The following is a 25955-nucleotide window of genomic DNA, read 5'->3' as shown; positions in this document are numbered from 1 at the left end:
TCTACTAGGGTAATGTATGGGTGGAGTACTGTGAAATGACATGCAGCAATATCCTACAGTCAAAGAAATTAGAGATGGAACATGTCTGGTTTATCTTGTTAATTTCCTTCCACAAAGAAAAATTCTTTGTGCATTGTGCAATGCAGATTATTAGGGCTGGCAGCTTTCAATGTCTACCATAGTATCTTTTAATCTTTCTTTATTTAAATGAAGGTGCAGCTTTGTTTGTGGAAAGTAAAAGAAAAAAGAAAAAAAGGTGGCTTAACATGAATAGCTCCCAGCCACTACTGAAAGCACATGTTATATATTTTCATTGTTTGCTGTGCATTTGAACCTGGAGTCTAGCCCCAGCTCTCACCCTAACCTTTAGGGAATAGGAGTGGGTGGGATGTTTGTAGCAGACATTTCTTAAGCTGAAATGAGCTAAACTAAATATATTAATAAATCCATTTGAAATAAAATGTGCGCTTGAAAACAGTTACATTTTATTTTCAAACATCCCTTATAGCCTTATAAAAGGGTTTATACAGTGGACTCTGGTTTGTATGGTCACTAAGTGCTTATATTCATGGACAGGAAGGAGCCTGATCGAATCCTCAGGCTTGCATGTTGCCCTCGCCCCAAAGTGTTTTTTTTTTTTTATAAATATTTATTGGAGTTTTTAGAAAAAAGAATACATTGATAATAAACAATGTTGCTTTGTTTTAACAAAATTTCATAACATCCTTAAACTTCCTCACGTCTCCCGCTCCCACTTGCATCATTGATAAATTTTTGTCAAGCAGATTATCATCTTACTTCCAAATTTGTAACCACTTATTTAAATACAATAAAATGATTCTCCTACAAATTTGTTTCTCTTAATCTCTCTTATCATCAAATTCTGATCTATTTTAGTGATGGCCAATTATTTATAACCAAGCATCCTTCTTAACATTCCACTAAATCACAATGTTTCTGTAGATAAGTCTTGAATTTCTTCCAATCTTCTTCAATCCTTTCTTCTCCCAGGTCTCGGATTCTGCCAGTCATCTCCGCCAGTTGCATATAGTCCATCAGTTGCATCTGCCATTCTTCCAGTGTGGGTAGATCTTGAGTTTTCCAGTTCTTAGCGAGTAGTATCCTTGCTGCTGTTGTTGCATACATGAAAAATGTTCTGTCTTTCTTTAACACCTTCTGGTCGACAATGCCCAGAAGAAAGGCCTCTGGTTTCTTGGTAAAGGTATACTTAAATACCTTTTTCAACTCATTATATATCATTTCCCAGAAGGCCTTCACTTTAGGGCAGGTCCACCAGAGGTGAAAGAATGTTCCTTCATTTTCTTTACATTTCCAACATTTGTTATCAGACAAATGGTATATTTTGGCAAGTTTAACTGGGGTCATGTACCATCTGTATATCATTTTCATTACATTTTCTTTCAAAGCATTACATGCAGTAAAGTTCAACCCAGTGGTCCACAACCTTTCCCAGTCCTCAAACATAATGTTATGCCCAATGTCCTGCGCCCATTTTATCATAGCCGACTTAACCATTTCGTCTTGTGTATTCCATTTCAACAGCAAGTTATACATTCTTGAAAGTACCTTAGTCTTAGGTTCTAACAATTCTGTTTCCAACTTCGATTTCTCCACCTGGAACCCTAGCTTCTTGTCACTTTTAAAAATTTCTTTAATCTGAGCGTAGTGTAACCAGTCTCACACTTTATCCTTCATTTTCTCCATACTCTGCAATTTCCAATTATCTCCGTCTTTTTCTAACAGTTCCCAATATTTTGGCCAGTAGGCTTCCATATTGGGTCTTTTCCAGGCCTTAGCTTCCAAAGGTGAGAGCCACCTTGGAGTTTTATTTTCCAGTAAGTCTTTATATTTTGTCCAGACATTAAACACTGCTTTTCTGACAATATGGTTCTTAAAGGCCTTATTGATCTTAACCTTATCATACCACAAGTATGCATGCCAACCAAAAGCATTGTTATAACCTTCCAGGTCTAACACGTCAGTGTCTTCGAGAAGTAGCCAATCTTTTAGCCAGCAGAAAGCTGCGGCTTCATAGTACAACCTTAAGTCTGGCAGGGCAAAGCCCCCTCTTTCCTTTGCATCTGTTAATATCTTAAACTTGATTCTGGGCTTTTTGCCTCGCCAGACAAATTTGGAAATATCTCTCTGCCACCTCCGGAAACACTCCGTTTTGTCCACAATTTGCAATGTTTGGAACAAGAACAACATCTTTGGCAGCACATTCATCTTAATGGCAGCAATTCGGCCTAACAAAGAAAGCTTCAGTTTTGCCCAACTATCCAAGTCTCTCTTAATTTCAGACCAGCATTTTTCATAATTATCCTTAAATAGACTCAGATTTTTGGCTGTTATGTTGACCCCTAGGTACTTTACCTTTTTCACCAATGATAATTCTGTTTCTCTCTGAAACCGTTCTGTCTCTGTGTCTGTCATATTTTCCCCTAACACCTTCGTTTTTTGTTTATTTAGCTTAAATCCCGCCACCTGACCAAAATCATGTATCAGTTGTAATACTCTTTTCGTACTAGATTCTGGCTCCTGCAGTGTCAAAACTAAATCATCTGCAAAAGCTTTAAGTTTATATTGTTTCGCTCCGACCTGAATCCCCTGCACCAACCGGTCACCTCTGATCAAGTTCAAGAGCACCTCCAGAACTGAAATAAATAACAGAGGGGAAATCGGGCAGCCTTGTCGTGTTCCTTTTTCAATTTTAAATTCTTCCGTTACCACATTGTTAACTATCAATTTAGCTTTTTGTTCTGAATATATTGCATCAATCCCATTTTCAAAACCCCGCCCCGCTCCCATTTCTTTTAAGTTTCCCTTCATGAATTTCCAAGAGATGTTGTCAAAGGCCTTCTCCGCGTCTATAAAAATCAGCACTGCTTTAGTGTTTATGTCTGTTTGCAAAAGTTCCAAAATGTCGATAATGTTCCTTGTGTTTGCAAACATATGTCTACCTGGGAGAAAGCCGGCCTGGTCTTTATGAATTACTTCATTTAAAACTCTTTTAAGTCTGCCTGCTAAAACATCTGCAAATATTTTGTAATCCACATTTAAAAGGGAGATGGGGCGGTAGTTCTTAAGTTGTGTCTTTTCAGTTTCTGATTTTGGTATCAACGTGATAAAAGCTTCCTTCCACGATTCCGGCGCCTTCTTTCCCTCCAGAATTTCATTGCTGACCTCCATCAAAGGTTGAATCAAATAGTCACTCATTGTCTTATAGTACTTAGAGGTCAAGCCGTCTGGCCCTGGAGATTTGCCCAGTTTCATGTTCTGAATGGCATGTTCAATTTCTTGTCGTGTTATTTGACTATTCAGGAGTAATCTATTTTCTTGTGTAAATTTTTTAAGACTGTTTTTTTTCAAAAATTGTTCAATCTCCACCTCATTTTGCGGCCCTTGAGTATATAGTTTCTTGAAATATTTCTGGAAAGATTTTCTGATTTCCACGGGGTTCTGAATATTTCTTCCTTCAATTTCCAAATTTGTTACTGTATTCAACTTTTGTCTCTTCTTCAACTGCCAAGCCAGCAGTTTCCCACATTTATTTGCCGATTCAAACGTTTTTTGTTTCATTGATTTAATCTTCCATTCTATTTCCTGATTTATCAGTTTAGAATATTGTGCCTGGTGAAGTTTAATTTCTCTCAGAATCGGCTGTGACTTCGGATCGCCCCAAAGTGTTTTGAAACAAACTTGGATTAGTTTAACAAGCCAGTTTTATAACCCATGGCTTGAAGCTGACTTGCTTAAAAATTTAGTAGCTTCTTTTAAACCACAGTCTGTTACTCCTACCTGGCAACTAGGATTCTGTGAAGGTAAAAGAAAACACTAGTGTAGTCCTTCTCCCAGCCACAAGGGAGGAGAGAAAGGCTTTGCTTAGGTTCCATTTATCCTGTGCACTAAGTTCTAAACTGTGGTTTAGTATTATCCGTGAAACAACATATTTCCATCAGTTTTACCGGAGTATTAACATTGTCCATTTGTGTCTCTTATCCATTAGCACTGTGTCCCTTTTCGCATATAAGGAGCTCAGTTGGCATCTTGTTTTTAAGAATGAAATGGAGAAAGAGAAAAGCCCAGTAACCAAAGGATGCCATTGCTGTGTTGCATGTTAAAAGCTGTGTCTCTTGGAATGACATGCCCAAGTATTGGACATAGGCTACCCCAGAATCATTCCCCCCTGCTGACTGTTTCTTCTGGAGAACTTTGAAGCTTGTGTTTGGGAGAAGGATATATCAGGAAGGAAGGGGAAATTACCATTAGCTACTGTTTTAAAGCCCCTTCTGAATGTGAAGGCATTCTTCTTCAAAGGATTTGCTCGTTTAAATGCTTGTTTATGTACTTGGTCACACCAGCACAACTTCATTATCAACAAAGAAGTCATACCAACTTGAAAGTGGTGTAACTAACAGGGATTCTGGTCTGAAAAAGACCTCAAATAATTGCTTGCTTAATTTCTATTCCACTCATAGGAATGGCAGAGCTTTCATGTTGCTCTCTGTTTTCATTCTTTTGTTGTGCAATGTTTATTTAGATAGGGTGTTGCTTGATATTTATCTCCCCAGTGCAGAACTATTTACACCAAGTTTATAAAAAGTGCTTGAACATGATTCATAGCTGTTAGCAAAGGGTTTTTGCTGGCAGGGTGTCGCTCATAAAGATGTGTCTTCAAGGTTGGCAGTGTAACCTGGATCATGTTGTCAGTGTGAAACCTCTTCATTTGCTTAGTCTGGACTTACTTATTTGTTCAGCTTTAACACTGCTCTGTTACACAGTGTTTTCATGAGCAGTTCCCGAAAGATTTTTAAAAACAACAATACAGTCAACAACGTGAAATTTACAATAACAATCAACAAATAAATATGACAGGGATTAAAACAACTCTCCAGTTGAAAAGCCAATTCTCTCATTGAAAAGCCAACTCAGTTAACAGTTTAAAAGTTAAAGTGATGGTGCATTTCATAAATGCTGCATTGCTATGGAGAAGGCTCTTAAAAGTCACATGCTGTATTTTAGTCAACAAGCCAATTTATGATAGAGTATCTTGGGACAAATCTTGGAGGAAAGGGGGTATTGCTTCAGATAATCGTGACCTGGGTTTTGTAGAACTTTTAAGGACCAAAACCAGGATTTTTAATCTATCCTACAAATAGGTGGGTAGATTATTTAGGGTTTGTGTTAATGTAAGCTCTGTGAATGACTAGTTAAAATCCTGGCACTCAGTTCTGGACCAGTTGTAGTTTCCAGATCGTCTTGAAAATCAGCCCCATGTATAGTCAATGACAGTAATCCAATGTTGAGGTTGCCAAGGAATGGATTAAGGAGACCTGATCTTGATGAAGGAGAAGACAGCTATAAGACTGCCAAAGCTGGAAGAGGGTGTGCTTGCCTATACAGCTGCCAGCTAGGAATATAGAAGCATGGCTGTGTAAAGGAGAACACTCAAGGTTGTAAATCACCTTCAGGAAACCAGATTGAAATGGATACAGAAGTGGGTATGAAACCAGATTGACATGAAGCATGAAACCAGTTTGAAACTGATAAGTATTCAAAAGAATCCACCACCTCTAAGTTGCTTGCTCCAAGGGTATATAAAGACTTGTCAGCAACCCTGTGGATCTAAACAGTCCAGGAAAGAGTGCTTTAGGAATGGCCATGTTACAGCTTCCTTAAGAGGTGCAGGAAGTCCTCACCTCATTGTGCTGGTAATAACACTAATGGCCTTGGCCCACCTCGTTGATAAGGAAGAACATATATTCTGAGCACAGGTGGCTAGTTGAACCATTCCAAGAAGACTATCTGTATCCTTAAGTTTACAGTACTGTATCTCCAAGCCAACCAAACAAAAGCAATGAGATAGAACCAGGGATGGCTCCTGTACAGAGGCATCACCTGAGATCTAGCTAACAGGTGAGAATCCTGTGGACAACAGGGAGTTCAGCCTGGATCAAATGTGAAGGATTGTATCAGTAAGGTATTTGGCAAGTATCTCATTGGAATACAAATCATCAGCCTAATCATAAGAGAGTCCAGGATTAAGCAATGTATGGATGGCTTGGGACTCCAGTACCAATAAGGTACTCTTTACACACGTAAATACACATGCTGCTATATAATCTTTGGAGGCCTTCAACTCCCGTCTCATAACTTTTAAGGAAAAGGTTTTTTCAGCAGTGCGTTGTTTGTGTAATGTTCTACTATTCTTGAGCTACCTTCAGGAACAAGCAAAGACTTAAAAAAAAAAAGTTATCACAGGCCATTTAGCATCTTTAAGTATAACACAATTTAGCATCTTTAAATATATTTAGCACCTTAAAAGAAACATCTTTATGCAGTTCTGCATAGTCAGATTATCAAGGATTGTTTTTCATTATGTCCAGCAACTGGCTAAAATGTGCAGCTAGTATGCTGTGTAAGCCTCTTTATTGCTACTAATGTTTTGAACTGAAAGTTTAATTATTTTTAATATATCTTGCTCTTCTATATGTATCTAGAGTGGTGATTTGAACTCTTCTCATTATTCTCTGGGTTTCTCTGTAATAGGTTGCATAAAGAAACCATTTTATTTATTCACAGCCATGCAGAATCCAGATCCCATAATAGTTGGTGATAATGGGACATTGGTGTGTTCCTCAACTGTAAGGCTCCTCTATGCTTCTTTAAAGGAGGTACTATTCAGCTGAATATTCTAGCAATAACATTCTTCAATATTAAAGAGCCTTTGGGATGGTTTTCTGCCTAAGAACAATGCATAGCATTTTATTCTGGTGTTGCTTTTCTGTCATCTATATGCTGCACCTACATTTTATGAGGTGTTAATCAGGAAGATGGCAACACGAATGGTTAATGCAGTGAGACGTTCTTTTGCTGCATGTTTAACTTCCTGAGTCAGGAATACCTATGTAGATTATTCAAGTGATGAGCATATAACTCTGCCTCCACTGTATGTTATAGAGTATATTGCATTTGAACAGAGGGAAATTAATTGCTTATAAGAGGTTAGGAAGATGGTGGGAAAACCTATAACCATTTGTCAAGTTCAGTAGCGTTAGTGAGCTTTATAAATCTAAGTTACACAAATTATATTTATTCTTTAAGCTTCACACATTCATCATGTTCCTTTTTAAAAACAAGCCTCTCATCCATACAAATGCTCTGTAGTTTCAAGCAGTGTTATTCACTGTAGGGCCCTCCTGGTATTTGCTTCTGCTTTATTTAAATGGAAGCCTATGCTGCCAACATAATGGACAACAGCAACGTTCAGTCCTTAGGAAAAATACTCCAGTTACATGACCATTAATAGCTAAATGATTAATGCAGTGTGTCTTGCAGAGGAAGCTTCTTGACTGCTGGGTATCCTCTTACATTTGGCACGTTAATAGCTGGGAGCAGAGGAACTAGGTGAGAAGCCTTCTAATATGAGCAGGTCTCTGATTCTGAGCTGAGCACAAAGATTGCTATTTCTGTATAGACATATTTCTATAAAATTATGCTTTCTGATGACGGAACTTGTATTTTGGAACAAGTGGGATAGATGTGGATACAGAAATGGAACATTATGTTGCTCAGTATCTGTCATTGATCCTGTGCAGAAGTTAATGAAACTTGGATTAGGTAAGAGACACTTACTTTGGAAAATGGGAACGGCTGCCATTTCAGATAATGTGACATTGTGATGAGGACCAACAACTTCTTCCTTGTGAATCCTAAACAATGCTGCATATTTCCCCTTGCTTTAACAATTAGTGAAACTATCCTGTTTAGCTGATGTGACAGTGTGTCACAGAGCATTAGCATTTGCAGAGATGAGATCCTCACCCTTTGGGAAGTTACCCTAAAGGCATAGGAAAGAGAAAAATAATCTGCCTTGATAGATGGTTTTCATTCAAACATAAAGGCCCAGTTTGGACATAATGAATAAGCAATGGTTTTTCATTTTGTTCACGAGCCTCAGGCTTGTGCATTCTCCTTAGATGTGGTGACAAAGGGTGGGATTCCCCTATTGAGTCCTGTTAGCAGAAGCCCAGTGCAAAGACTTCGCACTTGTGCAATGGGGCTCTCCCCCGCTTGCAGCTGTGTTTCCCAGGATTGGTGCGCAGGCGGGGGAATCTCCGGAACAGCATGCTGGGGAGGAGAGGCAGGATTTTTCTCTCTGGCAATTTGAAATGCTTGCCCCAGTGGACAATTGCCATAGCGTGTCAGTGAATTCCCTCCAATGCATTTGAAAGCAGTTGTTTCCTATTTTATTTAACCACAGTTTCATGTTAACCCTAAACTGTAATTGATCTTTAGTGTGCTTTACAGAAACATGCCAGCTTCATATATAACTGGTTGAAGTTTGCTTGTTTCTGTAATTGAGGGGTGCTTTAACCCTTTTCTGGCTGAGGGCCACATTGACCTATGGTTAACCCTTCAGAGGTTGCCCGTCAATGTGAGTGTGGGCAGTTTCTCTTTTTTAAAAAGATCAAGGTGAGGGGAGAGCTTTAGGTGTCACAAAAACCTTTTGGCATCTGCAGGAGTGGTTAGTAAAGTTAAAAAAAAAACCTTTAAAAAAACTTTTTAAAATGGCAACGAGGTTGCCATAAAAAACCTTTCAGTAAGGTACCTATTGTTCATTCAGCTATAGATATAGCTATTTTAAAACTGAAAAATAGGCTGACACTCAAGGATTACTGAAATGTATGTGCTTTGAAGCCTCAAAGTATATGTTAAGGATAGGCTATATGTTAAGGTGTTTAACAATAAGGAGTAGAGTGTTTTGAAAACTGAAATACGGTACCAATATATTTTTATTTTAAACACCAAATTAAACACGTATTAACAATTTCTGCTAATTAACAATGTGTTACCCATGTGAATTGCATATCAGTTCATGCTTAACAAAATAATAAATAAAAAGTGTTGTCGACCCCCCTCCCCAGTGGCAACTAGACATTCTGTTTTGGAGCCCACAACCCAGGTCCTAGAAGCCATTTGGCTCCAAGTTTTTCTATTCCAGTCTCTAAGACTGGGGGTGGGGGGGTGGGCGGGGGGTGAGCCACTGGCGGAGGAAGGGGGTGTGGTGGGTGCGGTCCGCCCCAGATATCCCGGGGGGGGGGTTGACATTGCTGCCCCACCCCCCTGGGACACTAGCCCCGCCCCGGGTGCACAGTATGTGTGCCACTCTGGGTGCCAGAGCAGCTAGCTCCCCCTCTGGGAGGAGCTGCCCCTCTGGCTACGCCCATGTCCTGTGCCCGATCTACACTTACACAGTCTTGGAGTATTGCATGCTGTATATATGCCATGGAGAGCTTTTCCTGAGTCTTTGTAAAGAAGCTGCAATTCATCATTGGTCTGCTTTGCAGCTTCAATCTTTCCCTTCTGCACTTCATTCCATTATTTCCTGCCTGTTCATTGCATTGCAAGATACAGCTATCAGTTAAAATGATGTAATTTGAAGCTTGCTTTGTTTATTGCAAGCCATTATATTACTTTCCTACCAATCGCAAGGTTGTCTTAATATATTATATACTTTACTTGCATTTTGTTGTGGCTATTTTTGTCGGCTGGAATTTGTCACTTGTGCCACACAATAAGATTAGCCCTTACTCTTCCCTTCCTTGGCCATTGGAAAATACAGCACATGACAGTGCACATTTATTTCCTATCTGCATTTGCTGAATATACGTCCTGTTGTAATAGAGATATATATTTTCTTTCAGCAAGGGTTTCTGTTGTGATGAATAAGTAGAGTAGATAAGGTGAAATTAAACTCCCGTGAGAAGAATGGGGCTGACTTCAATATAATGCCTGCTGTGCATCTTCATAACAGTTTGTATCCCATTGACAAAATGCAATGCCATTCATTTGTGTTATTGATTTGCTTACAGAAAGCAGCTGAAATGTAATACATGCAGGAAATAACTGAAATCGCATTATATTTTGCACATATTCTTAAAATTTATTGCTGAATAGAGCATATTAAGAAGCTGAGACGGTGTCCTGTTTTTCAGAGGGTTACTATGAAAGCTATTATTTCCAGGTATTTGGTAATGATTTCAAGTATTATGCTATTTAAGAGTAAATAAAATAACTATTCTTATTCATTTTAAACTGCTTTCGTTTCACTTAAAAGTTGAATATATTGACAGACCAGTAGCCACAGTTGGGAGAGCTTAGTTAGACACTAATTAGTTTCTGCACACTCAATAGGACTTTGTGATGTACTTGGGCATGAGGGAAACATGCAGAGTTCATTACTTAGTTCTCAGAATATGCCAAATGTCTTCATGCCTGTCTCAAGAATTAGAGACAAAATTGCCTCCTTCTGAAGATGTGTCTGTCATGAATCTCTCATTACTCTAGAGCAGAGATGCATCTTCCCCCTCCCTTCTTAAAATAGTTCATGAATCTGAGAGTAATGGATATTCTCTTGTTCAGAAAGACTGCCTTCAGTTGAGGCACCTTGTCTAGACTTCTAATTTATTCATACTAGGCTGCAGCATTCCTTTCTTACTATATAATAAAATTGTATGGCTGTTGTCATGTTGCAGTTTGCGTGGCTGCTGATAGACTATGTGAACTGCAGTGTGATGACAAAACAGCTGGCAGGTGAATGAGCTGGCAGCCCAGGCAAGCAGCAGAGGAATGGTCAAGACAGGCCAGGACAGCTCCCCAGCACCTGTCCTGCTCTGCTGCCACTGTGCACCTCACACTGACACTGCCATTTTGGCCTCTGTGGCACAGGAGGCCAAGGAGTAGGGAAGTAGCAGTTGGACAGTTGCTGAGGAGCTGCTTTGCCCTGCCTCTGTGGCTTGCCTGGGCCAGAGTGTGGCCGAGCTGTAAGAGGAGGGGAATGCAATTCAGGAGAGTAAGTGGCTGTGTTTGGTGAGGGAGCAAGGAGGAGTTAAACAAAGGTGGACAGAGGCTGCTAGGTGCTGGGCAGACCTTGCAAGACTTCCTGTGCTCCCACTATTGCCGCCTGCTGGCAAGTGGGGAGCGGAACCACTTCTTCATCCCCCTCTCCTGCTGTTGCTTACTATGGGACACTGGAAAAATAAGTCTGCATTCTCTGCCTCCCCCCAAGCAGCAGCAGTGGTGTGGAGCCAAAGGAGAGAAAGAAACTTTGGCAAAACTAAGGGGAGGACCACAGGTGGAGTGTGTGGGCAGTGTTGGCGATCAGTGTGATCAATGTGCTTTATTTTATACAAAAATAGTTTATAAAATATATCAACAAAAAGAGAAAGTGGACTTTACAAATGGAAAAAACAGAACCAAGACATTTTTATAGTTCCTTAACTGTATTCACTCTCATTCAAATCCCCACATGCAAACAGTTGTATCCATTCCTCAATTCCTATCTCTCCCGAGCGTCACGATGCATGGACTTTTCTTTTTCTGCGTGAAATGAAATGACAGGTGTGTGAACAGGCTTCTTTCTCCAACTACCTCTTGAGTCCATACAAATAAAGTGGTACCTCGGGTTAAGAACTTAATTTGTTCCAGCGGTCCGTTCTTAACCTGAAACTGTTCTTAACCTGAAGCACCACTTTAGCTAATGGGGCCTCCTGCTGTCGCTGTGCCACTGCTGCACAATTTCTGTTCTCATCCTGAAGCAAAGTTCTTAACCTGAGGTAATATTTCTGGGTTAGTGGAGTCTGTAACCTGAAGTGTATGTAACCCGAGGTACCACTGTAACAGAAGCTGTTAACAAAAATCAAGGAAGCACAGAACAGTCTCTGACCTATGGGCTATGTTGGTGAGTTTGGTTATTTGATTATTAGCAAGTCCAAATTATTTACCAGAGTAGAATTTGCAGGATTTAACTGCTATAATAATAATAATAATAATAATAATAATAATAATAATAATAATAATATTTATACCCCGCCCATCTGACTGGGTTTCCCGTCACTCTGGGCAGCTTACAGCGCATCTAAAAACATAATAAAAACATTAAGCATTAAAAACCTCCCTATGCATGTGGAACTTTTTAAGAACCTCTTTGATAACTGCTGCTGCTGCTGAACCTTTTGTCTGTATAGGAAATTGACAGATTAGTTTTTTTCTTGTTTTAATTACTGATAAACTTTGCTAAGTACATTTTACCCAGTTCAGAGGAGAGGAAGACTGTTACAAGTGTAAGATACTCCAAAATCTCTGCACACCACCTTGGACAGACTTAGTTTATGTGCACCCTGAAAAGGGTGGATAAAAGTAAAAAGATTGTTTTTTAAAAGGGTTTGTTGTTTGTTTGTTTTTAAAAGGATGATTTGGGGTTTTTTCTTCCGAACTCCACTACAGTATAGTGTAAAGCAACAGTTCTGAAGCAAAAAAGCATATTGACTTTATTTTTAGGTAATCAATGTGTGCCTTGAAGGAAGATCTTTAAGATTGCCTAGGGGGAATGACTCTTCTGAGATGGCACCTGCCAGCACCAGTTTTTAGAAGTACACACAGTATATCAAAAGTAAATAAAACATCTGCTTCCCAGTTATTCAGGATCTCTTATTATATAAAATGTGCTAAACTATTTTGATAGCAGAACTGATTTATTAATTTATTTTCTTTGTAAAATTAAGGTGATTTACACATAACATGAAACCCTGGTTTGTTAAACTATGACGGCAGTGAACTTTTGAAGCTGAGTCCTGAGCATGTGGGAATCAAAAGCCAATTACCACCTCTAAACCATGATTTGTCTACCATATTTCTGGAAGCTCAAAGTATGGTGTGGGCTCTTAGCTGTGGTTAGCACAAACCATGGTTTGCATTATGTCGACCCCAGCTGGAATCATGGAGGGGAGATAACTGAGGTTATCCATGTTTCAGATTTCTCCTTTCACTCCATAATTCCATTGCACAGGGAGACTTCACCCTTCCTCTCCTGTGTTTAGGAAAATTATTGCATGGCATTTCAGCTGAACATGCAAATTATTGTCTGCACTTACTCTGCAAATCAGGATTAAACTCTAGTTTCTAATTGGGGTTTGCAGGAGAGTGTAAACCATAATTTGTTAATTCAGATGAAACATAAATCAGTGGTGTACCTTAAACCAGGCTATTTACATCTGACACTAAATCATTTCAGTGGCCTTGTTTGACATAACACTAAACTATTATTACAGAAGCAGCTCTGCAAGTCTTGGGTTTACAACCTCCCCTGCCTCCCAAAATGATTGCAGTTTAGAATTACGTCTCAACTAGACAAACTGGTTAACTTTAGCCATGGTTTACTAAACAGGTCTGCTTTAATTTTTGTAATCAAAAATTTAATACCTCACTAATTAGATACCGTAAATAAATACAAACTAGAAATAACAATTTTGTGTCATTCCAAAAACAAACTGACAGTAATTTTGTGGCATTATAAAAACAGCAGCAGCAGCAGCAACAACAACAACAGCAAACTAACAGCCTTATTACTTGAGCCTTGGTGGGCAAAAGTTCACATTCTAACAGTTTTTCTTGAACAAGCGAGCCTATAGATTTGATCACTTGAAGTACAATCCATTTTATTTGTGTAGTCTTCTAGTTAACGCTTAACACCTGTCACATTATAGCTATGGGGTTTGGTTTCCACCCAGTTCGATTTTAAGTAATTCTTCTATCTCCCAGTAAAATTGATGATTTTACTCTGGATTCTTGAGGGTATCAGTATGCAAGAAGACACAATGCTTTCACAAAATCACAGCCGCAGCTTTTGGATTGTGTACATAACATCATAAATAAGTTGCATTATTTTATCTGTTCAGCTTTGTTTTCTTATTGTTCTTTCAGCTAATTAGTGCCAATAAAAACTGCATTTACACAGCAAAATGTGAATGCTTTAAAACAGGAATTAAAAGCAAGGGTAGAATATTAATAAGGATCTGAGTTGGTAAAAGCTTTTCTGAGTGTTTCTGGGAGTAGCTGAATGTCTTTCAGGATTCAATTTGCAATTTTGTACTCTTAATGGTTCATTCTCTAGTTAAGAATCTTATAATGCATCTTACATTTATCATGGGGATACGTATTTTTAAAAGAAAATGTACCTCTTTTCTTATTGGAATCATTTATCAGTTATGGGACAAATGTGCTTTGAGCACTGTGCTTCACAACTTCTATGCACTTACTTTTTATGGGTTTATGGCTTCAGATTGCAGCCCTGCAACAATTTCAGCTCAGCAGTGCTTAACCAGTTTTAAACTTCCATTTCAATTTGAAGAAGCATTTGCTTAACACAAAATGGAGAGTGGGATGTGTATGTGAATGCATAGATGAAAATATACCTAGCTAATAGGACTTACCTGATATAACAACAACAACAACAACAACAACAACAACAACAATAATTTATTTGTACCCTGCCCATCTGGCTGGGTTTCCATCATCATCTGTATATGAATATTGATTTGAGTCTTCTCATATTTGTAGTTATGAAGCCAAAACTGGGGGATGCCAGTGGCGCTGTGGGTTAAACCACAGAGTCAGGGATTGCCGATCAGAAGGTCGGTGGTTCGAATCCCTGTGATGGGGTGAGCTCCTGTTGCTTGGTCTCTGCTCCTGCCAACCTAGCAGTTCGAAAGCACATCAGAGTGCAAGTAGATAAATAGGTACTGCTCTGGCAGGAAGGTAAACGTGCACCGCTCTGGTTCACCAGAAGCGGCTTAGTCATGCTGGCCACATGACCCGGAAGCTGTACGCCAGCTCCCTCAACCAATAAATGAGATGAGCGCTGCAACCCCAGAGTCGGTCACAACTGGACCTACTGGTCAGGGGTCCCTTTACCTTTATCTTCCTTACAGATAGCTCAGAGTAGCATCTCATAGGACATCCAGTTGCCTCTGTAACCTGCTCTAACCACCAGCAGTGGTTATAGTGTCATATAGGACCTGAGAGATCTAGTCCCCACTTGACCTCATGGGGTGACCTTGGGCCAGTCACAGTCTGTCACAGGGGCGCCGACTTATAAAAAATATTGGGGGGGCGGGGGCCCATACCGACTTATAAAAAATATTGGGAGGGCCCAAGACCTCCAAACCGCTGCTGCTGGGGGAACGAAAGGGGCGAGCCCCGGGCTGCCCCGACCTTAAGTGAACCTTATTTTAAAAGGTAACTATCGTCAAACAAGGAAAATAAAAAATACCAGCATAATTCTGTGATTTTACAAAGCATAATATAACTAATAAGTTTCTTAAATTATTGGGGGGGGGCGGAGCCCCCCAAACGAATTTTTGAGGGGGCTTGGGCCCCCTCAGGCCCCATGGAGTCGGCGCCTATGGTCTGTCAACCAAATCTACCATACAGGGTTGTTCCAAGGATATAATGGGGTGGGGAGAAAACTATGTACACCACATTGAGCTCCTTAAAGGATTGGTGGGATATAAAAAGAAATTAAATAAATAAAAAGAATAAGATCCACATTTGGTACCTCCACTGCTGGAGCTATGCTTCTGAATTCTAGTTGCTGGAAATCACAGGAGGGGGAAATACTTCCATAGGCACCTGGTTGACAGGCTATATGGGCCACTGGCCTGATCTGGTGGGTGTTTCATGTGTTAGTTAAGTGCAGTTCATTGTGAAAGTGTAGGTATTCAAAACCTTTTGGTTTTGAAACTCCTAAGAGATTGAGAAGCTTTTAGGATTTCCTATTCCCCCTCCCCTCCCCTTTGCACTCTCTTGTGGTGTCTGAGCTGTGTGTTCCTTCCTGTTTGTGTAAATGCTGCTCACAGGCTCTCTCACAGGTTGCCAATAAAAATGTTAGCAGTTGTGTTTGCTAACAGAACAATTAGCCACAGATAGACTTAACAGGAAAAGTAAACTGCTGCATAGACTGAGAACATGTTTTCTTAGCCATGCTAGACATTTTCATATGAAAAGTTAGACAATTGAATGTCTTTATGTTAGTTCTTGCCACCTGCATGCTTGCATACATATGCTGAAATTCACTGCCCCAGTATTTAGTGATGGCCATTAGCTTAAATGGCTTTAAAACAGGTTTCATGGAGTATACGTCTACTAAAAGCTGTTAATCAAAAGCTATATGGAAATTTCAGAGAGAACTAGTGGGTGAGGGATGAAACCTTCAAGCTGTGCCTCTGAGCTTCCCAGTGCAATTTAATTATCCTCTGTGGGAAATAAGATTTTGGACTAGATACCTGATTCAGCAGGTCTGATCTTGTGTAAGAGCACTTATAAAGAAAAGGTTAAATTTGAATCTAGGACCAAACCAAGTTAGTGAATAATGGGGTATCGATTTTAGTAGTTTCCATCTCTTACCATCTCATTCATAGCAAGGGACATGGAACAGTGTTTCTTCTGAGGCATGGTGCCAGATATAATGCGAGTAGCCTCCTAACTGCTGTGCAGTCCTGCACTCCCACCCTATGCAATTTTAAACCTCTATCTTTCCTTTGGTGTCTCTGCACCAATGGCTTTTAAAGTTGTTGAGGTTTCAGGTTTTTTTGTTTCTCATTTTCTTAGATAAAGCTGATGTGAAGTCCATTGCATGAATACAATTAATGTATATGTTTTTGTGATGTGAATAGCAGCCCCACAGAATCTTTAGCCTCTAGGTTATGGGGGGCTGGGAAAAGAAGTTTAAACTCTTTCTTACTTTACTGTGGCATAACAAAAATAGGTTTCTCTGAATCTGCTGTTTGCAATCAAGAGAAGCTTCTCTGCAAAATGCCTGCCCTTTGCACTATAGCACGCATAGCAAGGATTTATGTAGAAGTGTCTTCCAGATCGTTAGGCCCCAGCATTACTTAGCAATTAAGTCCTCCAAAGGGCACAAGTGAAGTTGTCAGTTTGCATCCTAGAGAATAAGTTTTACTTTTAATTCTCTTGTTGCCAGTGAAGTGGGATAGAGTGTAATATGTTCATCTGTATAGTTCCCTATAGGTTGCCTAATGCTGTTCACTTGTGTTAATATGAATGCAGGCTAAAAATATGGCTGCTGCCCAAGCACTGAAGTGATGTAGCCCAAACATCCTCACCCTCATTCTTATTGTATTATTAATGCTATGGTGTCAGCTACCCATAATGCTTGCTATGCAGATATTTTATTTCTCTGGTGTTTAGTCAGAAACGTTCTTTTAGAGAGGAGGAGAGAGAGGCAGGGCAGACAAGTGACTTCCCTACCTATGGGTGTCCTCTCTGAAGCCTTACTAATGCGTCTCCTGGGGCATATCTGTGTTGACGGCCAGTGGCGTAGCGTGGGTTGTCAGCACCCGGGGCAAGGCAAGTAATTTGCACCCCCTAACCCATGGATTTGCGCCCTCTAACCCTAACCCCCAGATGTTGCGCCCGGTGCGGCTGGCCCCCCCATGCACCCCCCACGCTACGCCACTGTTGACGGCAGAGTTGGGCTGTCTATTTAGCCCCTCCTCTGCCATGGGACCTTTTCCTCGAATGCTGTGTGTTACGTACAGTTGTCTGCAGATAAATTCAAATGTGCAGAGAATAGGTGCTCACATAAATATTTTCTCTGCAGGTAATCCCACACAACTCATGAGTGTGGTGGAAATACCCGAGGTGTGGCTAAAAGAGTGGCCCTGCTTCACTGCCAATACAATGCCTGACACAAGTAAATCATGAATAAAAATTTGAGGGAGCAGTCATGAATATGTAGTATATTTCTCCCCTAGAGTTACTTGCTTGGCTTTGTCATAAATTTTTATCTGGATAACATGAAGCCCTTCTATAAAATGTTTTCTTTAATGCTCATTAGTGTTGGAAACACTCTTTTTAGGCAACCACATGGAGCTAGTTTCTTACATAATAAACCATGACTTGTCTATCTGTTTTGGCTTGGGTTGGACTTTATATTGATTTGATGCCACCCACAGCTTCCATACTAACTTTATTTCCCAACTGGCACATGTTCCTTGTTTTCTCTCAGCCATTAAAGAGGACTTGTGAGCTTTGTATTTATTTTTGTCTCTGCCCAAGCAGAAGCAACAGCTGCTGTGGAGACACTTAAAACCCAAGGCTGGGGATTTCACCAACAATCTCCAACTGTGAAGCCTAGCCATGTCATGTTTGGTGGGATTAAACCAGGCACAGTCAGTTTTTGGATTAATTATTTTTATTTCTTTATTGGAATGTTTTATAAAGGAGATGCTATTGAAGCATGATGGTAGAGCACATTCAGAATGCATCTACGTAATTTGGTACAAAGAATCTCTGGGGCATGCAACCATCCCTGAGGTAAAATACGACAAGTATTTAGCACTTTCATAGAATCATAAAGTGATAGAATTGTAGAATTGAGAGGGACCTCAAGAGTCATCTAGTCCAACCTCCTACAATACAGGAATCTCAGCTAAAGCATCCATGACAGATGGCCATCCAACCTCTGTTTAAAAACCTCCATGGAAGGAGAGTCTATAACCTCCTGAGGGAGAATGTTCCACTGTTGAACAGCTCTAGCTGTCAGAAAGTTTTTCCTGATGTTTAGTTGGAACCTCCTTTCTTGTGACTTCTACTCTCCAGATCAGGAGAAAACAAGCTTATTAACTCTTCCATGTGACAGCCCTTAAGATATTTGAAGATGGCTATCTCCTCTCAAGTCTCCTCTTTTCCAGGCTAAACATACCCAGCTCCTTCAACTGTTCCTCATAAGGCTTCATTTCCAGACCCTTGATCATCTTAGTTGCCCTCCTCTGCACATGTTCCAGCTTGTCAACATCCTTTTTAAATGCTGGTGCCCAGAATTGGACACAGTATTCCAGGTGTAGTCTGACTAAAGCAGAATAGAGTGGTACTATTACTATAGTACTAACACTATACTTCTGTTGATGCAGCCTAAACTATTGTTAGCTTTTTTGCTGTTGCATCACACTGTTGACTCATGTTAAGCTTGTGTTCCACCAAGTCCCCAGATCCTTTTCACATGTACTGCTAGTAAGCCAGGGGTCTCCCATCCTATATTTGTGCATCTGGTTCATCGTGCCTAAATGCAGAACCTTACATTTGTCCCTATTGAAATTCATTTTATTAGCTTGCGTTAATAAATTCTGTGGCATTACCTACCCCTACAGTTTGTTGTCATCTTCAAATTTGATAAGCATCCTCTCAATTTCTTCATCCAAGTGGTTTATAAAGACATTTTAAGATGCAATGTTTGAACTTTTAATGATCAAAATGACAAAGGCAAAAGTAACATTGATTACAGTTTCTGGTCAGCACTGTGTTGCCTTTCATCTGATATGGAATGAAATCAGTACTGAAACAGTTAAGATTTATATCAGAATTTGGAAAATCTCAACTTTTTTCTTAAGGAAAGACACGTTATTAAAAATATCTTTGTTTCTCACTATTATGATTCTGAACTCTCTGAAGTTCTGCATTTAAAAAAAATTACATGAGATTTTCCAGCTAACTACTTCATAAAAATTAAGGTTCAAGAAAAGCATTATACAATTTATTCAGCATTGCAAACCATGGGGGAACGGGATCCCAGAGCTCAATATGTCTACTTAGATACAGTCAGCTATCATAGTGTGCATACTGTTTACTGCAGCACTGTGGGGACCAAACACTTGCAGTTGTGCCAAAATAATTTTGTACTTTTCAGCCATAATGATAAGATGGAAAATGGTGTTATTACTATGTAAAGCAAATGGTACATGAAAGCAGCTTGAAGTATTGGGAGGAGATGTTAAACATGTGTAGACATTAAAGATGTTGCTGAATTTCTTAAATGACGTTGCCCAATCCTTGATTTACCCTTTCATCTTAAGAGATCTTTTTGTATTGTGTATTCCATGGTATGTGAACTGCTTAAGAAATCAAAGGGTCAGCTATAGTTGCCTGAGTAAACATGCTATTTCTGTACTACTCTGCATGTTTTATGCTGGTATTCAAAGTATTAAAACATATATGTCCCCATGAAATCAAAAACTATAAACTAGAAATCTTTTTTTCAGAACTTGCTTCAAAGTTAACACTGAGTCCCATCTGAAACTGATGACAATGGTTCACTTTGAGATAGGAAATGGCATACCTTAGTGAACAAGACTTACTTTCTTTCCAATATAATAATCCTCTATGCTCATTAGCATGCATTTTGACTGACAGCAGTCTTGAGGGTTTCATTTAGTAATATCTTTAGGCCAAGTCACTTAAGAGTTGCTTATCTAGAGATATTGGGGATTGGACCTGGGAAATCACATATAAATAAAGATCCAAGTTTATTTATGCAACTATTCCTCTAATAATTCTTAGTTAACTAGGGTTAAAATAAAATGTCTCTGTCAAATACGGTACACACAGGTTACAAAATTTGGCAAATTCCATCAACATGGATGAATCAATTTTTACTATTATCAGAATTTCAAACTGGAATTTAGAACTTTAGAAATAAACTAATTGTATGAATTGGAAAAAAATGGTCCCTCTTTTGTACCACCCACTTCTTCTGCATGAATAGTGGGGAGTGGAGTAAGATATTGGGCAGGTGTGATGGAAAAGCTCTAGTCTGCAGTTCCAGTCATAAAATGGATTGGAGAGGGTACTTTGTAGACTGTGTAATCCTATACATATCTACTCAGTAGTAAATACCATTGACTTCAGTGTGTATGTATGTATGTATGTATGTATGTATAGAACTGCATCCTTAATAATTGTAGCTTCTCCCAATGCAAATAAATCTTAGCCTATGAGATCTTTTCATATTAATGTGAATGAATGGTGATTCCCTTTCCTTTGAATATATATATATATCTCAGTTATTCAGCTATTCTATCTCTAGCCCTAATCATGGATGGCTCCCTTGTAAGGCAGAGACCAAAACTAAGGCCAAACATGGTATTCTTTAAGGCAGGCACTGCTGTGCCATTCATGGAAGGGCCTTTGATTCAGTGGTGCCTCTACTAATGGAAAAGGGGAGCCAGCAGTATTGCTTTAGATGTGAAAGCAGTTTCTGCATATGTAAACACTGTGCATTTTATCTTCTTGTTGCAGAAGGCCAACAGTTGCCTTGGAATAACTTCACAAATGAATGTAATATTCCTGGAAACTTCATGTGCAGTAATGGACGTTGCATCCCAGGAGCCTGGCAATGTGATGGGCTGCCAGACTGCTTTGACAAAAGTGATGAGAAGGAATGCCGTGAGTGTCCTCTACTTGATTGCTACCTTTCATATTTTGAATAGCAAGACTCAGCCATGTAAAAATCAAATGCATTTCAGGGATTAGTATTCAACCTGTGTTACCATATTTCTTATTGGTTTGTCTAACTGAAGTGACTCTTCACTTCTTGCTTGGTGGCAGTACAATTTATTGTAGGTTGACAAAGACAATACCTTTCTGAAGGGCACTGCGAATTTCATTGCTGGGCTGGCAATTAAATCTGCGTTTGCTCTATCCAAATTTGTCATGAGCAGATGCAGTCTGTTTGAATATTTTCTGTGGCTTGAATTTGCCCCATGTTTCAGTTTAACCCGCATAAGTTCTAAAATTCTGGAACAGGTTTACCATATTTTTCAGTTTGCATCTCCCCCTCCTGCTCGCTTTCCTGGTTAGTAATGCGCAAAAGCAGATGAGCTTGCTGAGTGCAATACCTGCAAAAAGTGAACTGGATGAAATAGTGTAATCACATGATTTCACAACAAAAACAGAAGAAATGTGGATCAGTACTTCCCTGTAAACAACATATAGTAATTCAAAATCTCCAAATGCAGAGAGCAATTCATTTATGCAGAATTTCACAATCATACATAAATAGTCTGGTAAGTATTAGCAAAGTTGTGCATGCGACTTTCAGTCGTAATGCTTGCATATGTGAACATCATTGTTCCTATAAATTCTGTGTATTGTTCTCCACAAGACTGCAATCCTCAGAATGTTCTCAACCCCCTCTTACGCCAAAGGACGGGGCTTAGAGCCACTCCTACTCTCTGCTCTGAGGACCTAAGTTTATGACTCTTATCATTGGGTCCAAGTGAGAACAGCCTTCATTTCCACACTTCCTTCTTAGAAACACAGTAATAATTTTCACAATTTTTCTGTGTTCTTTCTTTCTGTTCTGTATTTGGTTTGTCTTCCACAGAGACTATAAACAGCATAGGAAATAAATCTATTTGGTGAATATTCAAAACTTGATTGACTTCTTTCTACTTTGATTGGGTCATTTCTGTTTGTTTCAATTGAAAACATTTTAGTTGCAACCCCACTTCACCTCGGAACAGGAAGAGAGGTTAAAATAATCATAATACTTCAGGGAGGAATTCAATGTTGCACTAAAATGATCGTTCTGTCAAGGCAGCTGACAGAACTTCAGCTTGAACTTAGAATGCCTTTTCTGCTTTTTATTTGTCAAATAAATGCATGTGGTCTTTGGTTAAATCTTTGCAAAATGAAACTAAGACCCAGCAAGCACCATGTGTCTTGCAAACACATTTTCTAAGTTCTATATTGGCTGTTTAGGCAAAAACATTCCATGGCACCAAAACCACTACTGTGAGGTAATGTTTGTTGCCTAAAGTTGTGTGGCCCTGATCGCCAGACAACAAAGAATTAACATTAACAACAAAGAGTGGATTGGATTTCCTTTTTGGCTTACAATTGTATCTTAAATTAGGTGTTCTGGGATTGTCATTATGGGACCTGGGATAATAATCTCTGGCCAAGTTTAGGTGTAATTCAACATTCTTTCCATCCACTGTATTCAAGACCAAATCTTATCCTTAAACCCAGTGGAATACATCTCTCTCTCTCTCTCTCTGTGTGTGTACTCAAAAAGAATACTCAAATAAAAAAAAAGAGTTTAAAAAAGAGTACTCAAATATATTTTTATTTTCCTTTTCATATAATTTTGTTTATCTCTTCTTTGCATGTTACCTACTGCCTTGAAAAAAAGCAATTAATGAAGTGTTTCTGAACAGACTTCTTTTTTGCTTATGAATAAGTCAGTAATAGTCTGCCAGTGACCATAGACTCAATTCACAATATTCTTTTGTCACTGAGAATAAACTGGATCCACAAGGTTTTGGTAATAATTAATATAGTATCTGCCAGTAAAATTTAAATAGCTGCAAAACCTCAGTTCATAAAATTCCTTTCGTCAGTTGGATTGGGTTAATGTCTTGGGATTTGTCAATTGATGTTTTTGCAGAACTATGACCCCCCCACACACTTTTCTAGTTGTGTTAGATTATTAAAATATATTAGCTTGGCCATTTTTCTTTCACCCAAGCACAGATAATCATCCTTTTTTTGTTTTGTTTTTCCTTACCTTTGTCTGCTAACTTAACTGATCTCATGAATAAATTTAAAAATAATCCAAAGGAAAAGGAATCTGGGAAGCAGGTGATTCATTTCCTGTTATGCCCTATAGTTGACAGGTGAGGTACATGTAAACAGAAGAGACTGTGGTGATAGATTTTCAGTTTTAAATAACTCTGGAGGGCTGCAGACTTTCATTTTAATTTATTTTATACCCTGACTTTCTCATTACAAAATGATGACGTAACGTGCCTTACAAAATGGAGAAAAATGGCAAGAGCTCTAGCACTGAGTAAATAAAATCAATGGGAAGAAATCAATCCACTGTTAACATGCCAGAAAGCACAGAAAATTCAAGATGTAAAACTAGTGTTGTGAAATTAAAAGAACGTTTAAGGTGTGTGCTCCAAGTGGGAAGAGCATAGCATACTTAGGGTGCTGCACAACAGCCCTGCTTTGTAACTCACAGGATTTTATTTATCGAGTAGGGTGACTGGATCAGACTTTGCTGTGTAGATTGGCTGGAGGAAGATTTAGCTAGCAAAAGGCACTGCTTCCATTATGTTGGGTCCCACTGTGTATGGATTTAAAGGTAATAATAACCAGCATCTTAAATTGTGCCTCAGAGCTAATTGGCAGCCAGTGTGATCAACTGCACTTGAGTCTTTTGCGCTTGACAACTTGCTCCCCACTGAGGAAGACTGGGGAGCATCATCTGTAGTTCTGAGCAGTCTCTAAGGCTAGCCCCTTGCAGAGTTTTAGAGAAACTAACCCTCACACTTACAAATTATACATGATGGTTGCAAGGTTTCCATTTAACAATAAGGGTAGAATTGGCATATAAAATACAGAGAACATAAAATGGCCATGCTTCCATATTCTGTTTGCACTACCAGAGGCAGTATGCCTTGGAGCAACAGTTGCTAAGAATCACAAGTGGGGAAGAGTGGTGTTGCACGCAGGTCCTGCTTGTGGGCTTCCCAATGGTCACCTGTTTGGTCACTGTGAGACCAGGTGGGCTATTGGCTTGATCCAGCAGGCCCTACTTAAGCCCTGCAAGACATCTCCTATGATGTAGAACAGCATGACTTTCTAGGACTATAAAGAGAAGGGAAATTTAGAACAAGCTTAAGGCAGACTCCCCCTTCTCACATCAAATAAGACAGGTGGTCCAGTAGCAATTGATTGTAGCTTGTACAGATTCTGAGAGTGCAGTCGTGTTTATGATAGGAGTCGCTACAATGTCCTACTCATTTGTTGCTAAAATCGTGCCCTTTAGGAAAGAATTTTTCCAAAATGCATTGGGCCTGGAATACAGTTCATTTTCAGCACCTGAACTATTTGCTGTCTCACTGACCAGCCCCCCACCAAATCCCACAGTTTATCCTAAACCCAGATGATCAGATAGGATCTTGGCCTTTGTCTGCAATCTGAGTACAGAGGATTAAGAAAATCCTCTTGAACAATTGAGGCTTAATGCCTAATGCATATGCTGTCATCTTGCTCAAAAACTGAACTTTTGAGACTGACATATATATAGAGAGAGGGTGGGGTAGTAGTGGCACCCTCAGTTCCTGAAGAATAACATTAACATCAAGAAACTGGGCACATCTATCTCAGCATGATTTAACTAGGCAGTATTGGCAAGGGTCAGGTGCACACACAGAGGTTGAATTGATCTAAGTAATAGGACCAACTGATCTTCACTGCTGGTCTACACTCTGCAATGAAACTGAGTACAGTCGTACCTTGGATCCCGAATGCCTTGCTACTCGAATGTTTTGGCTCTCAAACTGTTCCAGTTTGCGAACATTTTCTGGAACCCGAACGTTAGATGTGCCTTCCACACCTTCTGATTGAGTTCAGGAAGCTCCTGCAGCCAATCGGAAGCTGCGACTTGGTTGTCCAATGTTTTTGGATGTTGACTTGCGGAACGGATTCTGTTCGACAACCAAGGTACGACTGTATTCAGTTCATAAGTTTATTGTTTTAGCCAAAGGCCATGACAAACTTGTAGCAACAGTATAAATAAAATAATACATATATCCATAATATGAGCCACCATCCATGATACAAAGAGAGAGAAGTTACCAGAGAAACCAGCAAACACAAATCCAACTTGTTTATGAAACTGTGTAGGTTTTGCAACATTATATTTGCAACACTGTGGGATTCCCCTCCCCAAAAAAGAAACATTAAGATCTGTAATGTAACTAAGTGTATGACAGATCAATGTTACCTTTTATAGAGAGCGACTAAAATGTATCTTTTCCGGTTGCAATAATTGGGGCACTTCTTTCTGTACTTGTTCAACTTTTTCCCCAGCGCTCCAGGGTGTATTCACATGTATCTCTTTAAGGCACTGCTAAATCCAATCTGGTATTAGCTCTTTATTAACCGGCTTAATTAAGTTAAGCTGCTTCCCCACAATCTTTTGTCCCTTATGTCATTGACTGCTGGGAAGCTGCCCCTGGAAAAGCAGTGTGTAGTCCCCATTCCAAAAGGGGTAACTTAACCATGGATTTCTGTCTTGTATGTCTGGACGAAGTGGTCCTTACAGTACAGCTACAGTGATTATAAATTTGCCTCTAGACAATTTGTTGTGTTGGTTATTATAGACTTAAACACCTCTTCTGATGAAAACTGCTGTGAATGTAACCAATAGAATTTTAGCATTTGAATAAAACGGTGGGGAGCCTGTGACCCTTCAGATGAAATGCTACAGTTCTATTGAAGAA

The 25955-nt window shown here is 39.4% G+C and overlaps 1 protein-coding gene across 1 annotated transcript in view; it reads left to right on the top strand.

The window, feature by feature from the left end:
- LDLRAD3 (low density lipoprotein receptor class A domain containing 3) overlaps positions 1-25955 on the top strand; it is a 117579-nt gene that overhangs the window by 12797 nt on the left and 78827 nt on the right. Inside the window, exon 2 of the mRNA XM_081892050.1 lies at positions 20956-21102. Within this exon, the coding sequence (XP_081748176.1) occupies positions 20956-21102 (147 nt within the window). The remainder of the gene's footprint in view (positions 1-20955; positions 21103-25955) is intronic.

Source organism: Podarcis melisellensis, assembly GCF_964234715.1.
Source record: "Podarcis melisellensis genome assembly, chromosome: 1".
Lineage (NCBI taxonomy): Eukaryota > Metazoa > Chordata > Lepidosauria > Squamata > Lacertidae > Podarcis > Podarcis melisellensis.
Note: the sequence above shows the minus strand (reverse complement) of the source record. Positions and strands in the feature narration are given on the sequence as shown.